At 37.8% G+C, this 26,757-nt stretch overlaps 1 protein-coding gene across 3 annotated transcripts in view; it reads right to left on the bottom strand.

The window, feature by feature from the left end:
• The window catches only part of GHR (growth hormone receptor), a 118,066-nt gene that overhangs the window by 6,631 nt on the left and 84,678 nt on the right, over positions 1-26,757 (bottom strand). For all 3 annotated transcript variants that reach the window (XM_084224899.1, XM_084224900.1, XM_084224901.1), the window contains exons 4-7: positions 8,004-8,133; positions 6,762-6,922; positions 5,766-5,944; positions 1,801-1,972 (exon numbers count right to left, since the gene is read on the bottom strand). In XM_084224899.1, coding sequence (XP_084081025.1) covers positions 1,801-1,972; positions 5,766-5,944; positions 6,762-6,922; positions 8,004-8,133 — 642 coding nt within the window. The remainder of the gene's footprint in view (positions 1-1,800; positions 1,973-5,765; positions 5,945-6,761; positions 6,923-8,003; positions 8,134-26,757) is intronic.

Raw genomic sequence — 26,757 nt, 5'->3', positions numbered from 1 at the left:
CCAGCCATGAGGAACATTCTGCCTGCTTGGAACATGGTATCAGTAGTCCTGAGGGCATATAATGCCACAGATCATGCTAATACTTGTTCATTCAAGCTGAGAGAACATTACTAATAGCACACAAAATCACAAGCAAACTATTTTTCTCTCACAAAAACTAAGCTATGGTGGTGTCCAAAAACATACCACTTCTCTTTCTAAAGGTTGAACATTAATTATTTTGTGAACCAACTGAATCAACTGAAAAAAAAGCCCCTTTATCTACTATGCAGGTGGCTACAAAGAATTTAGAAATTAATTGAGAAATGCAATTTAGTAGAAGTTAAGAACAATGCTGATAAATGAAATGTTTTATCTCTTAAATACTAGCAATTCCATTATTATTAATATTACATCGTAAATTACAAAGCATAGAGAAATTTTTTCTAGCTTTAGTCTTAGAATTTTTGCATTTTTTCATAATTTAAAATTTCCTAGAGAAATTTCACTCTTATTTTTTTGGGCCAAGGAACACTGGACAGAAAGCTTTACAACTCTATATATGATCAAAAACAACCTTTCAGAGAAAAAAACAAACAAACAAAAAAAAAAAAAAATCAGGAGTTTGAGTTTTGTGTTCCCAGCTCAGATTTTGACAAGACATGCTTTCCAGTATCAATAAAGTCCTATATGGATATGTCTGTGGTAAACAGGTCTCTATTTGAGTAACTCATTGTCACATCAGTGAGACCAGCAAATGTCCAGCTCCTTTAAGATGTTAGAACATTGCATTAGAAGACTTTAAATTATAAATACATGAAATGTATCTAAAGTTTAATTCTGTGTTCCTGAAAGTGACATACAAAAGAAGCAAAAATTAATTCTCAATCTAATCAGCTCACTGCTGCTGTGTGAAGTGTGTGGATTAAGATCACCTTGGAGAATCTGAGTTGTAGTGACTGAAGAAAACTGGCCTTAGGATGGCCTTAGATTTTCCAAGTATTTTAATTTTATTCATAGGAAAACCACTACCACTGGATAAGGTTAATAAAAAAATGTCACATGTACAGAACATTGACTGTTCCTATAAACTAGAAATGAGAACTAATAATAGGAAGAACTAAAAAGGAGAATCTAGCCAGATTTTGAAAGATAAGGGTTACAGGTTGTTGTATATAACACCTTCACTAATAACTCAGAAAGTTATGTGAAGAAGCTTGTTAAAATTACTAGCTAGAGACTTTATATTTTGAAGACTTAATTTAGTAGCTCAGACCTGAGAACACTTCTGGAAAAGTGTTCTCATTCCTTCAACAGAAAAAATGTGACTCTCAATGGCTGATTTTTCTTTTGTCTTTAACAGCACTTGAAAATGAGTACCAGACATAAGCAAGAATGAGAAAAATACTAACTGCCCTTGATAGTATATCAGGATGATTAGAAAAGCACAGAATTCTAGAAAAAAACTTCACCAACAGTATTACAAGAAATCACAATTCTTCTCTTCCCAACTAAAATGCTCATTTTAGATGATGAAGTTTGAGATTTAATTCTGGTTTAGACTCTTTGAGATGTGCAATAGCAGTTACTTCTGATTCTTAAAGCTAATTGTATTTTAGCTCTCTGATGATCTGTGAAACAGTCTTGCTGAGTTTACTTCTGAACTTGTATATGGAACTTGAACATTCTCAATCTCTCCCAATGATTCTTATGTAGTAGGCTGGAATATCTATGGATTCAACCATATGACATGCTTGAAACCACCCTCCACCCCATCACCAAAAAGACAAGAATCACTATAAAAACACTTTGCTTATTTACCTTCTGTACAATGATCACATCCAATCCCTAGTTGAGAAAATGACACATAGAGGATTTCACTGAACTCCCCAAATTTTTCAGAGGTTCGTTGTCTTGATCGGATTCGTATCTCATAATCTCTTGCTGTCTTCAGAGAGTACAGTGGAACCATTGTTGAGAGCCTGGGTTTTAACTGTAAAGACAGAAAAACTGTGATTTATTTGTTTGAGTTGTACTGGAAATTTTACAGTGCTGCTTGAGTTCTGAAGGCATTTTTTGCTACTGGGCATTTTAAAGATAGCACAAGAAGAGTTCAGAGAACATTCACACTATTTAGGAGTTATCAGGCTTTTCTGTGATTCAGGGGACCAAAAGCAGAAAATCCAAGCTCTGTAGATACAGTCTGGTGTGAACATCTTTCACTGATCTTTCAGGCTGTAAATCCTTTTTACTGTTATAACAAAACATTACTGATTGCAGAATGCCAAAACTGCTGTTAAAATAACATGGGACTTCTAAAACTACTGCAATCTCAACTACAGATTTAATGGTTATAACCATGCATGTTATAAATGTTTTTATTTTGAGAACAATGTATAGGCCTCCAAAATCTTCAGCTTTATACAAAATGTGATAATGGAGACTGTCTTACAGCTGGCATCAGATTGTGGTCTTTGAAACTTCTACATTAGCTGAAACATACTTAGATACTTCTGAAAATCAAACTGTTTAGGAAATCACATTGGAGGCCTTATTAGGTGAAATTTCTGCCTTTTTCTATTACACCTCTAAGAATATGCATTTTCAGTCCAATAACCCTACAAAAGTATACAAAATAAGGAAAATTTCCTCAAAATAGAAATCCATGTGGCAGAAATTATATTCTACTTTTAGGTCAGAATCAAATATGATACCAGAAAAAAAGCATCATGGCTAGAACATAAAATATCTGAAAAACAGAAGCCTTTGGGAATTTGAAGGAAACTTCAGTTCTATTCAGAACAATAGAGTCCTATAATCTCTACAGCTGCATAACCTCAACTTGAGACAATATTTATTGGTAGGTATGATCTATGGAGTTGTCTGATTCCTGGTGACTCCAGACTCCTATGTTCTTACAACCAACCAGTCAGATTTGGAGGAGACAGACTGCTTTTCTCTCCTAGCAGTTGAGCATTGTGGAGAACCATTGCTGTACATCACCAATGTCTTTAATGTGAAGAATATCCATTTGGAAACTATTGGGAAGGATGTTTAATATATACCTATTTCATGGTATTAAGCCACAAAGAAATAGTTCACCTAAGTTTTATGGATAAGTTTACATGCATCCCAAATAATGGTGTCACTTGGAAAAAGCCAAGAAGAATAAATCAGAGCCTTTATGAAAGACTCCTGGATGCAGCAGGATGTATGGAGTGGGGAAAGTTCAGCATGAAGTAAATACATGAACTAACAGCATCTGTCATGGATTAATTCAAGTAAAAGCCATATGAGAGAGACATCATAAAAGGTAACCAATAATTTGTCTCTGTTTCATGGATACCCATTATGTCAGGGCAGATTTTATTAGTTTAGAATGTTTCTCAGAAATTAATTTTGGTCCTCTTATCACTATAACTTACTGTTTTAACACTTAATAGTTAATGTTTAATCTTCTTTCAATTTTGAAATTATTTATTTTCAATTAGTAAATATATTAAAAAATAATAAAGGCTATCCATGAAAAAGCAATGAATCATCCCAAAAAATATAAAAAAATTACAAACAAGCCTTAGTAAGGGACTTAGTAATCCTTAGTAAGTCTTAGTGAGGGGGGACTTATTATCCCTTAGTAAGGGATAATAAGTACTATAAATTATTTTTTTTATTAGTTATATGTGCAAAGCATTATGGTATATTTAAGCAGTCAAGGATTGTCCTTTGTGTAAAAAACTAGTAATAACTAGACATATATAACTTGACCATCTATAACCAGACATTTATGTCTTAATGTGCTTCAACACCCATTAGAGAAGGCATTTGCAGCAAGGAATCCAAAGAGTGAAATTGTAGCATTGCTCCAATGCTGTCATTCAGAAATTTGCTCTTGTCCTAGGCCAGACCAGGATTTTGTTCAGAAATTTGTCTTTTGTGCTCTCATAGTGTCTCAGTGAATTATACCATTTTATATTCCTAAAATGAAAGGCTTACAAAACCTTACAGTATACACAGGTTAAGTCCAACATAATCTATAATACTTTGTCTCTTGAGGCAAGTATCACAATCAGGAATTCCTTATCTGTGTTCAGAAAGAACACTGATCTTCAAATCTTTGTTCTCCTGAGAAGAACTATTCTCAAAGCATTCTGGGATTATTGATGGTACTGGAGCAAGAACAAAGCTTTATTAGGGTATTTATATGACTGATATCGAAACTCTTTTTTAAAAAACCATAAAACTCTGCATTTTTAGAGACATACCTGCCTTCTTGCTTTTGAACATCTGCAGATTTTCAGCTTCTTAAAGATTATTGATTTACTGCCTAAACTTAACACATTTTATAGGCTTTAAAATAGAGGCTAATATATTAAGTATATATATATTTATAAACAGGCTAATATATTAAACCAGTATAGATAGAAAGACAGAGAATTATTAGGAAAAATCATTACAGACATTATAGGCCTGTTTGGCTGTAGACTTGTTAACAAGGATTAGGTTAAAGAGAAAATGCTAACTGGAGAAGGACCAGAAGTGAGGAGGGACCCAAGGTCTTTCACAGGTGAAGGCGAGCAAACCAGTTTGACTACATTTCAACTGGTAAATCTGGCTATGTTCAAATTGTTTAAATTTTCCCTTTGTAGTTAATGACAAATTTGTAACAATATTATCTGTTTTTTTTTTTCTGTCAGTTAACTCAGTTCATATTAATAAGACAGCAAAGGAAGGATTCTGCTCTGACATGATGTTCTTACTGCATTGAAGAAGAGCTCTCCAAATGCAAATATGCCATGACACACTGTCATTTAGCCTATGCATTCAGGTAAGATGGGTACAATATCTCCCCTATAACAGAAAAACTAACTACATGAGAAGTTAAGAGATTTTGAAAAAGTAAACTTAAAATATTTATAATATAGTATTTTATATTTTCACAAACTATCCAAAAACTTCCTCTTGATGTCTGGTATGAAATCTGTAAGTCTTATATATGTTGCATTATTTTTATTTGCTTATTGCATCAATTTTAAATTGTAATTCAAAGTCAGTTCCTTCCTTCCTTCCTTCCTTCCTTCCTTCCTTCCTTCCTTCCTTCCTTCCTTCCTTCCTTCCTTCCTTCCTTCCTTCCTTCCTTCCTTCCTTCCTTCCTTCCTTCCTTCCTTCCTTCCTTCCTTCCTTCCTTCCGACACTTCCTTCCTTCCTTCCGACACTTCCTTCCGACACTTCCTTCCTTCCTTCCTTCCTTCCTTCCTTCCTTCCTTCCTTCCTTCCTTCCTTCCTTCCTTCCTTCCTTCCTTCCTTCCTTCCTTCCTTCCTTCCTTCCTTCCTTCCTTCCTTCCTTCCTTCCTTCCAAATTATAAGTATTAAAAGTTTACAGGTACTCTGAAGAATCTGGATTGACATGGTGATATTTACCAAACAAAATATTCTTGTTTGGACTACTGAAACACCAAGCACTTTTTAAATAGTTGAAGCTTAAGAAAACAATAGATAAATATTTTAACATTGAAAACACTTGCATATATATGACTCTTCCTATACTTACTAATCTAGCACAGGTGTTTCTGGGTTTTTCATTATCCTGCCTGTAAGCCATCTTGACACATAAAGTTACAGTATTTGCTAGAAAGTGTCAGAAAAAAATGTAGGTATATTGTTTAAGAAAAAAGGCATTGTCTAATTAGCAAGTACAAACATGTTTTTCATAGTGGTACAAGAGTGTTAGGGATAGAACAAGCCTGCACTGCACTGTGACTAATGTATAAGAAATATTTGGTTCATACCTCCTTCCATTTTGTCTCATTAACTTCTTTGTACTGCAATTCATATTCCAGAGTAATCCATCCCTTCCGAACATCTGCTGTTGGTGGTGGATCCCATCTTACCTGGATATCCCCATGGATCCCAGTCTGACTTGTATTTAGCAGAGTCCAGTTAAGGTGGACAGGGGGATCAGGTAGTACTGTTTAAACAGAGTATTTTGAATAAAACAGCCAGTTTTCAGTGTGAAAGGTTAAGAACCATTCTTACTACATACTGATAAATTATTTCAGGACTTAAAAAGTATAATAACCATGTATTTTCTGATTAAAATCGAATATATTGCAATGTCAAAGCTATTCCAAGTTTGATAACAAGAAGGCACCCTGCCAATTGGCAGTAGATATGTTCTGCACAAATCTCATCCAAACAACTAATAAAGAAGATTAAGAATGAATGCTCAGTTGAATAAAAGAGAGTATTGGGTATTCTAATCACCTGTAGGAATAAATTATCTGGATATGCAGTTAATGGTAGTACACTACCACTCTGAACAAGCAATAACATCTGTGAAGTCCCAGACAGTCAAGATTCATATTGCCATAAATATAAATCCATGCTTAGAAATACTAGACATCCTGATCCTTTAGATTACATTTGATTCAGGAAAAAAATAGTGTTTGGCTTCCAGAGCTTTGCAGGATCAAGGTTTTAATGCCAACTTTGCTCTACAAGGAGATGTAGCATCCATTAGAAAGGACTCAAAGTGAAAGCAAAGACAAGCTCATCTGAGCATGCACACATTTGAGAAAAAGAAATCACATATTTGCTTTTATCCTTTAAGCTTTCTTCCAATCTAGGCAGTATTTTCTGGTGTGGATCACTTTACAGTGTTACAAAATCAAATCCTTTCCCATGTATCATATATTTTAGGTACTAACTTTTCTGAGAGGCAATATTTAAATACAGCCTAAGCAATACAAAAGCTTATAGAGGTAAGATACATAATGGAAGCATACCTATTTCATCAACACTGAAACATTTTTTATCATATACTTCACTTTTACTGGCAAGTTGAACACAATATGGGGTCCACACAGAGGTGTAGGAGGCATTGAAGTAACAGCTATTTTGTCCTGAAGTGATATAATCAGGGCATTCTTTCCAGTCTTCCTCATTACTAGAATGACAACAAAAATGCAATATTTGTGAGAGAGAGATTTACAGGCCTTACAAAGTACAAATTACAGATGTTACAAGACACAGTACTGATAAGTTGTAAAATTCGTGAAAGGGATAAAAACATGTCAATATTGATGGTGATTTACAATGAAACCACTATTGAAGAAACCTGCATAGCTGAGTTTAGGTACTCATGTACTCTTAATGGCCTGGAAAATAGTTAAACTTTAAGGTGCCTTCTAACCCAAAGCATTTTATGATTCTGTTATTCTGTGTTTCTGTGATTTGTGAGATGTCTCAGAAACTAAAAAACTAAGAAAGCCAGCCTTGCCATTAGGCTTAAGTCTGCTATGCAAATATATCATTACCATCATCAAAAAGCATCTGTAGATCAAAAAGATCAAAACCCTGTTCATTAGAGGGAACAGAAATGCACATCCTCCTATTCCTGTGAACAAAAGGCCTATTTCCTTAATAGCCATTACTGGTAATGTCTACGTCCTTTTTCTGGCTAATTATTGGAGCAACCTGAAAATTTAAAAAAGCTTAAACTGGAGCTGAATCATAATTGAGCAGGACTCAATGGAACATTATCCCTGTATCACAGCAGGCTTTTCCCCTGGACCTGTACATTCAGACTTTATCACAGCAATTGATCAATGGGGACTTCATAAAACTTTAATAAAAATTTGAAAGGCCTGTATCCAACCTCCACATTTGTGCACACATATAAGGAATCTCAGTGCTGCAGGTTAGAAGGATAAATAATAAACTGAAGTTGCCTATTAAAAAATCCTTACCCAAGCCATATAGTGTTCAGTTTTGGATTCTGCAACCTGAACCTAAATTTATTAAGAATGTGTGCTTAATTATCTGTCAAATTATGCTACTTGCTGCAAATTGCTCAATAACCACCAATAAATTCTAACATTGGAAAAAATGTACTTAAAACTTAAAAAATGGACTTACAGCCTTAAAAACAGTATGGCTCATATCGCAGCAAAAAAATTAACAGTAGCAACCTAACAAGCATGACAAAATAAATTACTTTTCTCTTTTCCTGTTTCAGCTTTTATTACCTCTTCTTGTACAACAGCTGTAGTATTCTTGGAACAGTGAGGTTATAAAAATTTCCAGCAGTCCAAAAACATGAAAATGTCTCCATTTCAGGTGATCTGCATTTGCTGATTTGTGGCCACTGCAAATGGTCTGTCAGAAAAAAAAGGAGGGGACAGAAGGATACACATTAAACAAATCCAAACCCCAGACTAACCTGCTGTTAAAATGAAACTCAGCACCTTTAATGAATAATTACATTTTCTTCCAATCCCTTATGTACAATGAGGCAAGATTTAAATTCTTACGAGCATACATGTAGATGACTATAGAAGCCATACATCTGAAAGATGTGTCAAGCTCTCTTTTGGACTGTGTAGAAGTGAATATTGTCATAGTTTGACTTGGCATAGGGATTTGCCAGCCCTACAGCCGTAACTGAACAGAAGAGAAAAGTCTGTTTCAGATGGAAGAGACCTAAAACAATCATCCAGTCCAACCACCTGACCACCTTAAGGCTAACCCAAGGTTAAAGTCTGTTTTTAAGGGCACTGTCCAAATGCCTCCCAAACACTGGCAGACTTGGAGCATCGACCACCTCTCTAGGATGCCTGTTCCAGAGTTTGATCACTTAAAGAATCTTGTCCTAATGTCTAGTCCAAAGCCCTCAGGTGTAGTTTTGAAACATTCCCACATGTCCTGTCACTAGCCCTCTTATCAGCTTTGCTCCCCTCCTCAAGATGCAATCAAGGACATTCAAATCTTCTTAAACTGCAGGGCCCAACACTGCACACAGGGAGGCCTCACCAAGGCTGAGCACAGTGGGCTCATTGCCTTTGGACTAGCTGACTGTCCCCAGTTTGGTCAGTTCTGTACAGATACACCTGAATTAGCACTTCACTTGATTTGAAGGTGTGGCACTGCAGAGCTTCCATCCCACTCACCACAGCTTAGCACATACCCAGCTGATGCATTTCACGATGCCTGCTCATGACAGAAGCTACCTTGAGCTGAGCTCAGCTTCGTGTGCACAATGCTGTGTGGCTACAACCTTGTTCTGAGGGCACTAAGGGGGCTTCTAAGCATGGGCAGGTTCTGCCACATGCCACTTCTATATCCATAATTTCTATTCTTTGTCAAAACCAAAACGATGAAAGCTCATAAAATGACTGCTACCATAAGTCAGCCACATCAACCCTTGTGAGAAGTATAAATGCAAAAGTTGTAGGTATGATTCGCTGCTTCCAAAGTCAAGCCTTAACATTTTCCTGATTTTGAAGGTTCTAATTGCCAATGTTCCCTATTTGGCCTGAAAAGCTTTCAGAGGAAAATCAAATGTACATGGAACTGTCTACCTCTCTTCACAGACTATCTGGGAATACGATCATTTATTCAATAAAATTTCTCCAAAATGCACTCAAGATGCAGATGTTAGTCAAGTATTTATGTGTGGTGAAATGATCCCTGAAAATGGAATAACATGGTGCTACTAGACCCTGCATGCAAAGTTCTTTGTGAAGGTTTTGGCAGTATCAGAATTTCATACAAGATATAAGGAAGAAATGTGTTAGTGTCAGGGCGGTGAAACCCTAGAACAGATTGCTCAGAGAGGTGGGTGCCCACCCCATTTCCTGGGTGCCCCACCCAGGAAACATTCAAGACTAGGTTGGACAGGCCTCTGAGCATCCTGGTCTAGTTGAAGTCATCCTGGGTGATTGCAGGTGGGCTGGACTAGAGGATCTTTACAGGTGCCTTCCAGCACACACCATTCTGTGATTGTGTGATAATACTTGATACAAGATATTTTCCTTCAAAGTCAGAAAAAGTATTAAGATACAGTCATCCACAAGCACTAGCACTTCCTGCTACACAAGAGGATACTGTGGCCTTCATGAACGCTGACTCCTTTATTTATGGCTTAGAACAGACACAGCCACTCCATGCCTGAGCAATCTGTATTTCTTGGGCTCAATGGTTTAAATTGTGTACATTATATTACACATTGCCAAGCATTCATGTCAGGCACTAACTAGTACATGAGTATTATGAATTTCTGTTTTGCTCATCCCGTGAAATTGTCTGATTTTACACTCTGGACAATGAACAAGGACTGAGAACATGTCTGTAAATAGATTTCACAAGCTGGTTAGATTAAACCTCTCTGCCCTCCCCTTCCCTCTCCTGCCTCCCCAAAGCATTGAGAATTCATCTTGCCACCCTAAAATAACAAATTTGATTGGAAAGAAAAAAGCTGGCTTTTTTCTTAGCCAGCATGTTCTATTTCACTCAACTTTAAATAACTTTCAGTTTAAAACTGAAACAAATTTTGAAATTAACTGTTGCTGCAAAGGGAAAAAAATTGCTCTCTTCTTTTCCCAGAAAATATTGAAACAGAACATTTTACTATTGTGTCTGATTTTTTTTAGTGTGATATTTAGTGTTTGACAGCTTTGGCAAAACTTCAGAATGGTACTGGGATTGAAGTTGATTTGAGCTTTTACACAGTTTTACATCATTTGTCAAACAATTTCCATGTAATAGATGTCTTTGTTAAAAACAGCACATGATCATGAAACTGCAAATCATTTTAACATAAATCCAAAATCAAACAGAATAAAAGATTCAAGAACAGTATTTTATTTGTAACTTTTAAAAGTGCGAGTGTTCCAGCTTTCAAATTTGAATTTTCTTATTTAATTGAAAATCAAATAATTATATAAAAGCAAAACAAAGAAAAAACTGTTTTAAAACAGAACAAGAAAAATTAATGAAATTTTCTGCTTTCACTTCAAAGACATGAATAAAATTCTCACTTGCATGATACCTATAATCAAGAAGACACGTGTCTCTCCCTTCTTCTACAAACAGATAGTGTGCAAAGAAGTACATGCTATGGGTTTTCCTGTTTCTATCCTCAGCCACATGCAAATATAGTTATTTTTACTGCAACACATTAAGAATTTGAGAAAATGATATATTGGAGTGTTTCTGTTGATGTATTTATAGTTGTATTTATAGCTAGAACATATAATATTTAAAGACCATGCAGACCATGTTCTCATCTGTAGGGTTTCAATAAAGTCACAGTCATTTTTTCACATAATGAAATGAACCAAATTGAATCAAACTTCACTTAGATTTTGAGAGGTCCAGCAGAATCTTAGATATAGGCTCTACTGATCAATTCTCTGGAATTTACCAGCTTTATGCACACTTTCAGAGATAAAAACTCTTTTAGGAAAACAGATCATAGCACAACCAGAATCTTTTACAATGGAGAGGATTAGCAATGCAGAATACTGGTTAAGACTTGGTCTCTTACATCCTAACTTCAGAGGAATGTATCCCAAAGTCTCTCTTTTCCACTTCATCATGACAGGACCATTAATTCTTTCTCTCACAGATGTTCCTTCAACAGTCCCAAGATTTTTTGAACAGGGAGTATTTTTGTTAGTATTCCTGGTTAACCAGTTTATATGAATACATGTATTTTTATTTTAAGACTATTTGAAAGAAATATTATCTTATGATAAACATTTCCAGTTACCGTGTCAAGTTTCCAGCCACAGATTTTGTGACTGACTGAAGAAAACTTTAGCATATTAACTTGTGTAAGGCTTGGCATTCCTGGGGTAGAGCTCATGAATTCCTTGTTTCCCACACAAGTCAATTATCAGCACTGTGCACCCTGTGTGAGCTCCATCTGAACAAACTGTCCTAGAATGTGATAACTGTAAGCAATAGCTCAGCTGAATGCATTTAGGCATAAAGACAGCAGGGTACTGAAAGTAAAGGCTGTCAAACCGAGATTTTAAATAGACTAGAAGAGCAAAACAAAGAAGATCAAAACAAAGCATGGATGCACACTTGCTCATTTCCTATCTAATCCAGTAAGTTCCAGTCAAACTGTCATTAATAAAACCACTCGCTTAACTCAAGATAATGGCTTGACCAAATATGTCATTTCAACAGGAAAAAACACGGAAAATGTGAGAAGGCAAATTCTTTTAGAGATTGAATTTACTTTTTTATTTTCTTTTTCTTCCCCCTTTCTGCCCTTCCTTAAAAGTCCCTCTAATAAAATATAACTTTAAAAGGAGCTGGAAGTGTGGAAGAGTAAAGAACTGACATGTGTAACTGGGGGGTAGCAATACAGTTTATCATCATCTTGGAGAAAGTCCTACTGCCACCAGTCCTCTAGTACTTCTGCAGGGACAACCATGGAGGAGTACACAAATTGTACAGAAATATCCCGCTTATTGGTGTAGGACTTTGGTAGGTGAAATGATAATAAGCATATGACTGATTGATAAAAATCAAGCTAACTAAACACAAAATGATAAAAGGGGCTGCACTTTTGCTGAACAAAAGGAGGTGTTTCTAGTTGTGAATTTTAGCAGCTTCAAGTAGAATTATCCATTATCAGAACTTCCTGTACCAGTCAAACCTACAGCAAAGTTAAACTCACAGAAGAATAACATATCCCAATATGAAAATCACTGATAAATGAAATCTTATGCAACAGCACATCTCTTCATATAATCCATTCTCAAAGGACATACAATGTGTCACTGCTAGAGTGCAATAGAGGAAGGGGGAAATGGCAAAGAAGGGAATTCATTACAGTTAACACTGAAAACAGCTATGAAGAGCTGGAGTGCTATTTCCTGTAGCTCACATTTGTACATTGGCAGTAAATGCTCTGTCAATTAAGTCCTGCTCCTGAATCCAGCAGGCTCATCAAAGGTTGGGTCATTTAATAAGAGCCAGTTGATTTCTGTGCTACCAGGAAATTCTAATTTGTTTAAATTAGGCAGTAAAATGAACCACATTTGGTGTCAGTGGATGATATATTGAATAGGTACAATCTAGTACTAATAAATTGTCAGACATCCTATACAGAGGGCGGAGATGCAGGACAGGGAGACAACAACCAGGTCACCTCTCCATCAGGCTGCTTGCTAATCTGACCCAGTTTTTGCCCTAAATAGAAGGGACCCATACAGGACCAATGAGTTCTGGAACAATTTTTTGTGGAAAAGAATAAAATTTATTTAATATCAGTAATAAATCAGATCCTTTTGTACAAAATACTTGACAGAAACAAAGGAAAGCTTAATTAATTACTCTGATATGCTGTATCACAGTGAAAATACAACGGAAATGCTATGTAAGAGAATATTATGCCCATGGAGTAAGTCTAAGTGTTTTAATAGTTCATGATAAATTCAGATGTTTTTCTTAGAAGAATGAAAGTGGGATGTTTACCTCTGCATTGAACATTAATTTGGTGACTGCTACCTCAAAATACATTATGTAGGCATCCCTGCAAAACATATAACTATTCTGGCTGTTATTTCAGAAAAAAAACTTCTTCTATCTTTAGTCAAGTGAGCCTGATGTGGTTAAAAGCACAAAAGCCAAGAGAAACTGAGCTTATTCCATAGCATAGAAGTCCAACAGCTGTCCTGGTTTCTTTCCCACACCTTCTATGCTATTAAGCATCCACAGAACAGAAATCAATGTGCCTCACACATGTAAGGGTAGTACCCACAAACAAAGTAAATAAAGCTCAGGATTGAGGGAAAAACAGTCACACAGCATTACTCGGTACCATTGCCCATGAGACAGTACAGGGAGGAGAGTGGATGTGCACATTTGCCATGTTCCACAGTATGTGCTTTCCAAATCATCCCCTCCCATGTGCAGTGGTGGAATCAAGTGATTTCTGTTGCAGAAATCACTGTCTACTGGGGCTGCCTTCATATACAACAAATAGAGAGAAGCAAACCCAAAGGTCATGGTAATTGTAAATGAAAGGCAGTTAATGTAACAAACCCATTTCCAATTCTCTCTTCATTGCTTACATAATGGTAACTTAAATTGAAATGACCTTTTCAAGAAATTATGTACAAAAAAAAAAAAAAATCTGTAATGCTTTTATCTGTTACAGCCATTGATGGAGATGTTCAGTATTGACTAGCATCATGTCGTAGGGCAGGTGAGGAAATATGGAGGCACAAATGAGGTCCTGTGGTCAAACAGAATGTGCAATTAGCAAACACCACAAATGGTCTTCCATGCCCTTCTCAGTGCAAACAAATTTTTCAGTACTGATAAAAATTTTCAATATCCTTCTTTCTCCTGCATATGTATTAGCAATTTCTAGTCTGAAGCCCAGTTCAAAGTTAACAGCGGTCTAAAATCAAACGCATTGCTCCCCACCATGCAGCGATGAGGGGTTATCCTTGCTGAGATGTGGGCCCTCCAAAACTATCAGATTGGTGCCCAGAACCAGCACCAGAAAGACAGGCTTTCCAGAAAGAGAAGCTAAAGTTCAACTTGGCATTCCCAATCCAGGCCCTAACACCTTCCCAAACTCTTAAGAGATTACTCAGAGAACATGGGGAGTAAGACTGTCAGGTTTAAGAACTGCAACTTGACAAAACAATGAAAAGTCACTCTAGGGCACATCTTACTGGTCCTGCCTAAATGTTACAACTTACTTCCCTGTTTTAACATTAGCTCCCTTCCTTTAAACAAGAAACTGTGCAGATGGGGCACTTTGCACTGCAGTAGCTACTGGGATTGGGTAAGGCTAGCCAGGTCTTGGTCTGACCAGGGGATAAGGGGGGACCAAGCCTTGAGCCCCAGAGCCTGGTGGAGGTGGCTGGGGCATGGAGCACATGGTGGGCAGGGTACTGTGGAGCACACCTTGCAAAACCTGGCAGCAGCAAATGTCTGTGCAGCGGTGTTAGGAAACAAACAGCACAAGTGCCAGCCTGAGAACAATATAGAGAGTGTTTTAACACAGGAAAAGCCACAGCACAGCTAACCTGCAGTGGGAGTGCACAAATGGAGCCAAAACAGGGAGAAAAAGAAAAAGGAGAACAAAGACACAGGTGAAAAGAATGAGAAAATGACATGTTTGATAAAAAAGAGCACAAGAGGGCATAAGTGGTTATGACAGGAAGGCAAGTAAGGGCAGCAAAAGACTTGAAGTAAGGCAGAACAATCATAACATTGAAAAAATACAAATGAAACATGTGAGCTGATGTAAGCCTGCAGTCACTGTTACTCAGTTCAAGCAGTGAAGACAACTTCTGAATCTGGCACATGCATACCCTGATAATGTAGAGAGCAGAAACTGCATGTACCTGGGATCACCCAAGAGAGATACTAAGGTAACAGACTGCAGGAGAAAGCAGGTGGTCGCAAGGGCAGCGTGAAAAGAGACAAGCAAGCACTGACACTGCAAACCTGTTAAGGACAACTGCAGAATAATGACAGCACAGCAGAAAGACTGAGGTCTTCCTCACAAATCCAGATGTCAGACATCAGGTTTAATACAATCAGTGCTCCATGAAAGCAGGGCTGTGAGTCTGCCAGGTTTCATTCACAGCCAAAATGCTGCCGTGCACTAACAGTGATATTATACCCCAAACTCCATGGGTAGGATGACAATGACACTATGTCCCAAACGCCATCAAAACAGTGCTGGTTATGCAGAAATGTGTCCTGATATTTCTTGTTGTTTATCTCCTGTCCACAACCTTGCTACATTTGAATGAAGCAACTCACAGAAATATGGCCCCCAATCTGGCCTTGTTCTTGACATTCAGTCCTTTTAATTCACACTGCTTTTAAGAGATCAGAGTTAATCTCTCCACTGTTAAACCTTCAAGTTATTTCTGACTTCTGCAGATTTTAACCATTCTTCAAAACAATGGCTGTCTGGTATATTTGCAGTATCTCTTTCATACATGGCAGAAAAATCCTACCTTGTACTCTACAGAGATTTTAAACCATCTCCATTTGAAGCAGTAAAATTTGGTTTTTATTCAAATGAAGTAAAAATTCCGGTTCTATCCACAGAACAACTATCTGAATATCTTTGAAGGGCATCCCAAAAGGCAGCAACAATTTGTTCCTTAGTCCAGAGGGAAGTTCCCTGTTACAGTCACCATATAGCAATTTAAAACTATGAAGATAAAAATTATATGGGGGCTGTTACTAGGAACAGAAGGCTGTTACCTTCACCTGGAATGAAACTCCACAGGATTTTACTGAGCCATTCCCTGAGAAGTGCTATTACAAAAAACATCCTAAGCAAGCAGGGCCACAGGCACCCAACAGAAGCTGAGTCCTCAAAGCAGTCCAAGGATTCCTGTGGCACTGATGATTGAAAACTTTTTGAAGACTGCAAGTCTAGTGATTCTTCACAATTCTTCATCATGACAAACACCAATTTCATCTTTAGACAGACTGTGAAGTATACAGGCACTTATATTTTCACTCTTTTTGCACCTTTAGACCATAACACTTTCTTTTGGATCCCAAAGAAAAGGGAATTGAGTATTTTAGAATATTCTGTTATGCCATATTTCTCCTGTGCTTTTTAAAGTGTCTGTTTTATTACTATGGCCAGGATGTTTATTCATTCTCTAATTCAGAGCTTTATCATTGCAGTGAATTGTGAATTATGAATTTCCAACTTCAAAGTGAAATTTAAAACCTAAACCCAAGATGAATAAAATAATTGTTTTCTCCTCCTTTTACCTTCAAATCTAACAAGAACATGAGTCTTTGCAGTTTTGCAGGGCTTTTCCTTTTGTAAGAAAGCTCTTTTTAGTAGGTTTCAAAATGAAAATCACTGTGACAACAGTTCTGTCTCCTTTTAAGCAAAGTTCTAATAGTCCTACTATGACTGTCCTTTTAATAGTATTTATAAAGCAACAACCTCCACCTCCTAATGGTCAGAAATTAAGCCAATATTGTGACAGATCATTTAAAAGTCCAGAAAATTTGCAAACAAGTTTTATTTGAAAAAACCCCAACCAAGAAATTGGAGTACCAAGCAGTTCACACAGCCATGATTTGACATATGTTTGGATCCCAGCTGGATTCCTGCACATGAAAGGAAATGTATGTGACACAGCTGTAAATTACAAACAGGGAGTATCTGAAGTTCTTCCCAAAATGGGAAAGTTGCTGAGTTGAATGCTTTTTGACTTTATCTGAAATTCAGGATGATGTAAATACCAAACAAGAGAAGAGCTCATGTCAATGATGTTAGACTGATGGAATTAAATCAACAGCGGAAAAACACAGCCCCACCCCCAGAAGTACTGGCAATTCAGAACTAGGATGAACAGAACACCAGAGAACATACAAACAGGGGACACTCATGACTAAGAAGTGAGTTGGGCTTAAGGGAATAACACATATTTTCCTTCAGCTTTTATTACTGTCATCTGGCTCCGAACCTAAAAGATCTTCTGATCATCTCTGTGGCACTGGGTGGCCAGAAGTAAGCCTCCAGTCTAATCCTTATTTTACTACTGCAGAGGAGATTTGGACAAAACAGTCATATTCAAAATCACAGTGGACAGATTTATAGAGGATTTTTTTTTTGATAGACTGCCAAAAATGATTTATTTACATTATGTATCCTCTGCTGAACTTGACTTTCTCTGGCATCTGTTTTGTCTTTCTAAGAATCCAGTGCTGTCAGCCCTGAGCTTCAGAGCTTACATAGGGAAGGCTCACAGACAGAATACTTGAAGTACTTTACAATACTTGAAATAAAGGCTCCTGAGATATTCTTGAAGTTTGGTGACTATTAAAGAATGAGACTGTCCCATCTGGCTTGTTTTCCATTTTCCTCCAATGACATTTCATAAACTAGTCTTTTCAAATGACTACAGGAGGTGTTTAGAGGGAAGATGTGATTTTTAAAATTTGAAAATACAGACATTTCCTGACAGGAAAGAAACCAAGCCCAAATATTCAAGATAACTAAAGACCAACCTAGGTCTCTTGAGTTACTGTAGTCTTTAGCATGCCTAAGTAGACTTCATTTCTGATAAAAGCACAGACTTTTAACAATGCTATTCTCCAAGGAGGGTTTCATTCCCCTGAGTGCCACTCATGCAAAAGGAATACATTTCTCATGCTTTATTTAGTTTAACAAAAGATTAATAGTCACTATCAATAAGGGAAGATCTAATGAGCCTTTAAAACAATCAAAGAAATAGAGGTCAGTCAGGAAACAGACTTACATACCATTTATAGTAAGAGACTTCATTCTCTTCTAGAAGCTCTTCAATATGCAGTTCAAGTCAGGAGGTTATGAACATTTTACACACAATTCATGAAGACTTTTGCAACTGCTCTCATTCAAGTTATCACTAAACAATTACACATCATCTCCCCAAAAATACTGCTTTTTGCAGGGGAGAAACAAGAGCAGCAGAGAGGTTTGCTTTGTGAGCGACCCTCAGCTGAGTTCAGATGGTTCGAAGGAAGAGCAGTTGCTAAATCCTAAATGGTTACTCAGAAAATCCTGCCATCAACAACTTGCTTAGATGTGTCAGACGCACATTAAAGACACACCAAGTGCCAGTCAGTTAGAAAGCTCCATTTGCAATCAGTTTTCTAGATGCAGGTGATTAGTCACTGATGTCTGTGCTATTCATTGTCACTGGGTGTAGGATTTCTAGAGACCCTGTAATTTTGGAAACCCTGAAGGCAGGTACTGACCAACTTGTCTCCTACAGTAACCATGCCTCACCTCCCTTCCTGCCCAAATTTCCAGGCTCTCTTGAGTTTTCTTTCAGTATCCTCAGCTACTTTGTAAATGTCAACAAACACACCAATAAAGCCAGAAGCTGTGATTTTGCTCCAGTGCCTTAGTAAGAGAAGATTGATCTTAAAACAAGTCACAGACCACTTCTGTGCACTTAGCCAGATTTTCCTGATACAGTCTCAGAATTGTGATGATTCCATCTACCCCTGCACAGTAAGAGTTTGCTACTCAGACAGGTATAAACAATAATGTAATAATCACACCATCTCCTCATCAAAAACTGCAAGCTGTAATTATATAAAATGACCAAAACTAGATTTTTGGCACACCAATGAACATGAGATTACGTGATTAATTCACTCCCTCTACAGGTGAAGAGAAAAACATGATGAGTTCAAGAGTGTTAGACTTGTCTTTAAAACAATGAATACATAAAACCTGTGAGGATGAGTCATGTGAGACCCTCCCTGAGTGATGATATGAAGTTTTACTTCAGGAAATTGTTCAGTGTCAGAGAAAAATTCCTCTCTATTTAGTGCTGGTTGTACTACTGTATAAATCAACATCAGCAGGTAAAATGGAGTTACACAAGTCTCAGACCGAGAAAAAAACAAAATCCAGTTTAGTTTCGGGTAGAAAGTTAACTCTTTAATTTCCTGCTACAATTAATGTTGGCAGCCTTGTTTCACATTTACCAGTTTTGCTCAGAATATTTAAATTCTTTCTAAGAAATTGCCTCAGAACATGTGTTCAAGGAAGTTTTATAGAAGTCACCATGTTTCTGGTACTAGTCCTGGCAGGCCCAAATACAGTGTGCAACACACTACAAACTACAACACAGTGAACTACAAAATAGAACATTATGACTTCTTTTTCAACAGGAAGACATTGACAGCACTATTTTCCAAATTTTTGAGGTGTAGAATATTTGTAATCATCAATAAGCATATGTTTGTTCTTAGCAGATAATTTCTGAAGGATCTTTAAATTTTCCTGCATTTTTGAGATCCAGCTTTTCAGCATCATACTAGAAGTGGATCTTCCTAAGGCAGAAACTGTTAGATCCCAATGCCTATGGACAAATATCAGCCGTACATTTTTTTTTATTGTTCACAGAAGTCCAAGATACTCTCAACAGGAATATAAAGAATGGTTTGTGAGATTTTTCTATTTGTGATTTTATTTTACCAATGCAATATGCTGTCATACAGGTCTTCTAAATTTGATATGTTATGAACTGTATTTTACTAAGTTTTTCAATTTAAGAAATGTCGAAGGGTAAACTGATAGAGTTTAAGGAAACAGAGACTAAATGACAGGACTAGAAAACATCAGGCCAAAAAGTAAATGCAAAAATCTATTTCAAAGCAAATAATGTGCAATGTTGATATGTGAAGGAAAACAAAAGGAAAACTAACCAGCTTTGGTTCATTTTCAGTAGTGTACTTATATAAAACAAAAATCTGCTGAGCTAAAAGACGAACTGTATGTTTGATCAGATTTCAGTGGTAAAGCAGTATCTGAAGAGGGAAAAATGAATAACTGATGACTAAATTATATCCCAAAGCTGAATGCATTTCTTGAATGCAATTCAAATTTGGATCAGAAAAATCTTTGTAATTATTCCCATATTTTTGCTTTACAGACAGCTGTTTCTGTTATAGCAACAAGAGTGACCTTATGAAATGTTACTCTTTACTTAGGTACAATTCTTGATTATAGAGCAAATCATAATGTCTCAGTTTATTTAAATAATTGCTAAGTCTTGATGGTCCTGCAGAGCCAGTGCAATTTTGGAAAGGTGAGATGGATTATACATTATGGTACGTGTTTCACAGAATTTGTCAGGAGACAGTTGCAGAATCCTTACCTTGAGATGTACACTGCTGAACCACTCATACAACATTTAAATATTCCTGTACTTTCAGTTACTGCAGATGTTATTATGCTGAGGTAAAAGCAGCCCACAAAAAGTAGATGGAAAAAGATGTAAGGAAAAAAAAGGAAGAAAAGTGTGCAGAAAGAAGACAAGAAGCCAAGCATTGAATAAATCTTATGACACCTACCTGGAATCAGCTTTTTAAATGCATGTTATAGAAAGAAGCTTAAACAGAAGCCTGAGAACAAAAAGCCAATGCACAAATGTTGCTATTCAAGGGAAATAAGTGACACCAATTAGTCTATATTACAGCCATAGGTGTATATTTATAATGGTTTTCCAAAAAGTCAGAAGGGACTGCACAAATTGGCACCTACCTTAAGAACCAGCCTAGGCTCATTCACAAGCTCTAAGTGACAAAACCCCTCCAATTCTAAACAAACACTGCTTCTTTCAAAATATTTGACCCTTGCTATTCTGAGTAGCTACAAAATTAATTTTTAATGAAAACATAAAAAGAAATAGCAAAATATTCCTGTGCAAAGTTGACATTCAAGAAACTCAACAGAAAGGCAGAAGTCACAGCAAAATGTTAGATCTGAAAAAGCTCAAAACTGAGGAAAAGGATTAAATAGCAAAAGCAAACATAAAGTCTGTTTAAAATGTTGCAACATTTTAGACCTACTTGCACTTACCGACATGTCTAAGAAGTAAACTTGTCAATAAAAGCCCATAATGTTTGTTCTCTGTCATTGATTTTGAGGCCAGACTGATGCTGAACAGGTTGGACAGGTTTACATCAACCATTATAGTTGAACTTTGCAAACTGTGAAAAACATGGATTTGTTTTCTAAAACACTGCAGTAAAGATTCTACCAAAAGAACGACATTATTTCCACTAAAAAGCCCTTCCTTGGCAGATGTTCATTACTGTTTAATGCTGGTCACAGCTGGATTAAACTCAGGAAAGCTGAGCTCAGCGCTTCAAGCTTGGAAGCTTATTTGCATCAGTACAGACAAATTCTTCTTCAGCTTGCAATCCAGCTGAGTATAGCCAGGAAAGTGTTACAGGTTTTCCCATGGCCTTCAAAGCTGAGTTGGAGTTCTCTGAGCAGGGGATCCCCTGTGACTTTCATCACCTTCCTTTCATAGCTGGGCTAAAAGTCATGTTAAAATAGGGAATGCGGTTAGGCTTTGGAAAAAATAATTATGCCTAGAGAGGCTATCTCCACCAACTTTGCTTCCATCAACTTTGCTGATTGCTTCCACCAACTTTGCACTGCACCACATGTAAAGACAGTCCCCAGAGGGAATAGGAAAACTGCAGAGGTGACATTCAAAACTCAAGTCAGCATCAAAATCTGTGAAGTTCTGAGTTTATGGTGAACTTCTGGGTTTCTGTCACCTTGCTTATTTCAGTGACCAAGAAAAAATTATACTGAATGGCATCAGCCATCACATTCTGATGGTTATCCCAGAAATTAAGTGCAAATAATTTCTGCTGTGTCTGCACAAGATATAGTACTAGTATAGTACACAGTTTTATATTACTAGCTTCTGCATGTAGGCCTAGTACAGACAGAGACAATAAAAATACATGTAAGTATACCATTACTACTACTTCTACTACTACTTCTACCACTACTACTACTACTAACTGTTTTAATTTCAAAATAGGAAAAAATGTTAGTAACATAGGAAATGTGACGATAATTTTCTCTGCAGATGCTGTCAGCTGTTTCTTTGGAAAAAGTAAGAAAAAATACGGATCACATCAGACAGTGTCCAGGCAATGACAGAGATCTCTTTAGCAAATTAACCTTTCACAAAACAATAGGAAGCAGAAATACATAACAGCTTAGCTTTAAAAAATAAAAATATGTCCAAGCAGTTATATCCAGTAATGGTTCTCTATGCATTAATATTAGGCTCACCCTTCTTCCCTGAGACAGAAGAGTAATACAATAAACAAGAGGGCCTGACATGGAGACAGAGGCCTCACTGGTGACACAGAACATTCCATCTGTATTTTACAATATGTATCTCTGTTCCTTTTCTCACCAGCCAGCCAAGCAACTTAACTGCTTCAAGACTCAAAGAAAAAGAGACGTGCAGACATGATCTACATACATTTTGTCCTGGAGAAAGCAAGCAGAAAAAAAATGGCAACTGCTCTAAGAAGAGAGGGCAACTGAAACGTGACAGATTATATTCCCCACAACAGCACCGTGTTCCCTCTGCTGCACCACATGCAGTCAGGATCAGCTCCACAAGGGATTTTGGAGTACATACTGCTGCTCTTGGGCAACGAAAACACAAAATTAACAGAGAGGTCACAATCCACAGCTCGAAAGCCCTTCTTGACACTTACAGGACCAACAATGCATTTCGGTACGACCATCTGACACAGTTTTACCATAATGTCAGACTCCCAGGACCTCACCTATGCTGACTTTGATCAGTATGACAGCGACTGAAGACAGCTGGGACTGTGCACACACACATCATCACAGCCCCCTTGCCCCCAAGCCCATCCTCCCCGTCCCTCCCACCCTTTTTTCCTTTTCCCTGATGTTCAGCGTGGTTCTTCCTAACATAGGAACACCAGGTGGGTATTGCAGGAGGAGCTGTCTTTATGACTGCACAATCAATGCATTCCAGAGATGGGAGAGCTGACATGTTTGCATTTACTTGGGAGCACATCAGCCAGTATGAAATGCTGCTGGAGACTGGGACAAGTGGGCAAACTGGCCTCCCACGGCTGTAGGCAGCTTCTGGGGGGAGGCCTCCTCCCTGCCAGGGATGCCTGCAGGGTCAAAGATGGAACACTCCTTTTTGGATATCTGAGTAAAAGTGGGTAAGATTCAACCAAATATGGAGAAAAGATCCTAGAGCATCTCCATAGGTGCTTTGCTGTTTTGCAGTTGAGAAGTCTGCAAGGCTGAAGACTGTAAACCTGTATGTTTCCAGCTGAACCTGCTTGCAACTCTTTAGATACTATCATTCATTGCAATAGATTATACTGCACTACCAATAGTTAGATACTGTATTAGCCATAAATCCAATAATGAACATCCTCACAAACCCTGTGTCCTACTTCTCATGTGCAGCCAAACCCACTTCCCTCTACAACTCTGCTACACACAGCTCGGTCCCTTTGTTGCCCAGGAAGTATCCCCGGCTATCAGGGACTTCCTTCAACATCTCAAGACATATTATAAGAAATCTAAACAGTAAATCAAATCACTTCCTAAACCAATGTGTTTGCCTTAAGCAGGAGACACAGGATATTTAATAGGTACAAGTTGGATAATCTCTCTGTGGGTTTCCTGCTACTATCGAAGCAAGAGAGCACAGGGAATCTTTCCATGATGCAATCAGTTGCTCCTGATCTCTACAAACAAGCCTGGCATCCTTTCTTTAACATCTGTAGCACGGTGATGTCAAAACGGCCCCACTGAACCCTTCCCCAGGTGCTATGGATACATGCCACTGCTGTTGCCCTAAAGCTTTCCTTGTTCTGTGCGGGCTCTACCACTTTCCTTCTCCCTGGGCTTCTTGGCATGCTTCCTGGGTGCAAAGACATGGAATCTGTCCTTCTGACTTCAAAAGGCTTAATTCATGCCCCGAAGCAAGGAGCTGAGGTGCTTTGATCTGCCATAGGAAGATAGTGATCTGCCACCTGGAGATGCTGATCTCTCCTCCCTGCCCAAAGCAGCTCCTTGCCGGCTCCTCCAGCAGGCACAGCCGGCTGTGCTGCAGGAAGAAGGAGGCTCCAAGGCCACTTGCTCTCCCTGTATGACCATAATGGGCTAGGCAAGGGAAGCAGCTGACTGCTGCCTCGGGGGTGGGGGCAGGATGGCTGGGGGCATGGTGGGGGAAGGAGTATTTTATATCAGTTTATCAAGCCAGCCTTCCACGTGACTGCAAAAAAAAATTTTGCCAGGCATGTGGGAAGGCAGCCATGGTTTGGAAACAAGCAACCAGGCACAGATGAGCCCAATTCTTTCCCTGTTAGTGAAAGCATGTATTTTGGGGAATAAAGAAAACAAGAAACCACCCTTGTTCCTCATGAGGTGCCTTAAGGCTGAGTGCCAGTGATTTTGCACAGCTTAAACATGATTCAGGGGTACATTGGGTGGAGTAACAGGCACAAGCAGAAGTACATTTGGTCCCTTGTCTTGGCTTGTGGTGTGGCTCCAGCAGCAGGAATGAGCATGAAAGACAAAAGAAATCAACTTGTACTGTCTTCACATGCCACACATGAACTTAATGAGAACCATTTATACCAATTAAATGAACCTGAAATTTGGAAGAACATTTCTGTGTTGACTGTATAGCCAGCTCCAGCAACTTAGGCATCTGAGAACCATGTACATTAAAGACAAATAAGCAAGCTGGTTTAGGAAACAACAGCAGCACAAAGTTTTATGTAAGTTTAATGTCCAGCTTTGCCTTATTTAAAATATGAAAAATTGAATATTTTTTATAATCCTTCAATTTTTCTTAATCTTTAACTATGTTTGTTAGTTCTACTAAGAAGAATAAAATGAAAAGTCAAATTATGAGTTAAAATACAATTTCCAATGTAAAAATTATTCCAACAAAACCAGAAACCAAAGAAAATGGGAAATACTACAGTATGCCATGTAAGATTTCCAGGTTAATTTCTAGATGATTAAGCTTGAGGAAGGCATTCAAGTTAAATCAAATATTTCAATGAAGAGAAAAAGGAAAATGATGGTACTCCAGAGACTGCAGGGACAACTGTAAAACAAAACTCAAAAACTTTAGTAGTTTTTGTGACCTTATCTTAGTGTAAGAGAGAAAAATTGTTGGAAGATGGGAAGAGTAGTGAGAGTAGATCCACGTGACAAAACAGATATAAGACAACAGAAGTATGTTAAAATAAAACGTGTGTCAGTAGCAGAGCTAACAATGCCATCACCTAAGTCTTCTTTACAAATCCCACTACAAAATGTAGTATTTGAATGTTTTAATCTTTGCTCTAACATATTTATTTGAGGTGACAATCTCAGTATCAGGTGCCTCTTTTCTATGGAAATCTCCACCTGAAATGGTTTGGTGATTCCTTAGTGGTTTGCTCATTGCAAGTATTCTGGGTTCTTCGTTTTGAATTAGAAACACCAAATAATTTTGTGGAAATTTGCTCCAATTCCACTATAGGCTTCACATTGTTCCTAAATTTGCACTGGTCCCTGGCACAAGGCACAATTTTATCACATGAGGCACAGATAAACTTTTCTTGCAGCGATTGCTTATATAATGCTATTATAGGTCAGTGTAGGTCTCATGTTGGTGAGATGTTTGTGCTGTTATCTGAGCTGGGAAACCAAACACAGGAGTGATCCCTTTTGAGTCCTAAGGGCATGGAACATGGTGGCACATGTTGGAAATTCCTATGACAGTGGCAAAATGCTGACAGATTAATCTACACCTGGCCCCCAAACATGCCTACGTATGTCTCACTGAACCATAAATCAAATATGTTTTTACAAGTTTTCTTCTTTTAGAAATCATTCAGCAGATATTTTGAGCTCAAATCAGGATCCTTTTTCCCATAAAAGTGCCAAGCCCTTTCCAAACCAGGTTAAGTGAGGGGCAGATTAAAGTATCAGTTGCTTAAGCATATAGAGAAGCGACGTTACAAAGGCATATCTAATGCTGCCTTGTAGAAGGTAAGTCAAAGAACCATCACCCACTGCCACTGCAGCAAGCCTGTAAACTTCTTCCAAACAGCTGCTATTACATTTGACAGCAGCTGATTTGCAGGACGGGGCTCTCTGTCCTCCTGTCCTCCCCTAGGTGCATCTCCTTTCCTGGCTTCATCAGAGTTGGAAAGTAAAGTCAACATCCTATCCTAAACTGCTTTCAGACAAGCCTACCAAAAGAAGCTTAAGAACAGATCTTTTAAAAGAAATATGCTAGGACTTCCCTGTCTGGAAAAGAGATAGCTAAGTAGTGCAATTTACAAAACTAGGAAGAAGAGATGACCTGACTGATTAGTCACTGTCTCTTTAAATTAAAAAAAAAAAACCAAAACCCAACCAACAAACCAAACACCCCCCCCAAAACCAAAGAAGCCCCCCCCCCCCCCCCCCCCCAAAAAGAAACAACCTAAAAACCACAAACCAAAAGGAAAGCTAATGCAACTAGGAATTAGTAGATTAAAGGAACAAAAAGACACATTTTTCCACACAGCTTGTAGCTGAGCTGTGAAGATCCTTACTAAATGGCATTTAGGATCCTAAAATTTTCTACATCTGCACGTTTAAGAGGGCAACTGTCA

This window comes from Fringilla coelebs, assembly GCF_963513975.1.
Source record: "Fringilla coelebs genome assembly, chromosome: Z".
NCBI classification, from domain to species: Eukaryota; Metazoa; Chordata; class Aves; order Passeriformes; family Fringillidae; genus Fringilla; species Fringilla coelebs.
The sequence above is the reverse complement of the archived record's forward strand: the minus strand, read 5'-3'. Positions and strand labels throughout refer to the sequence as shown.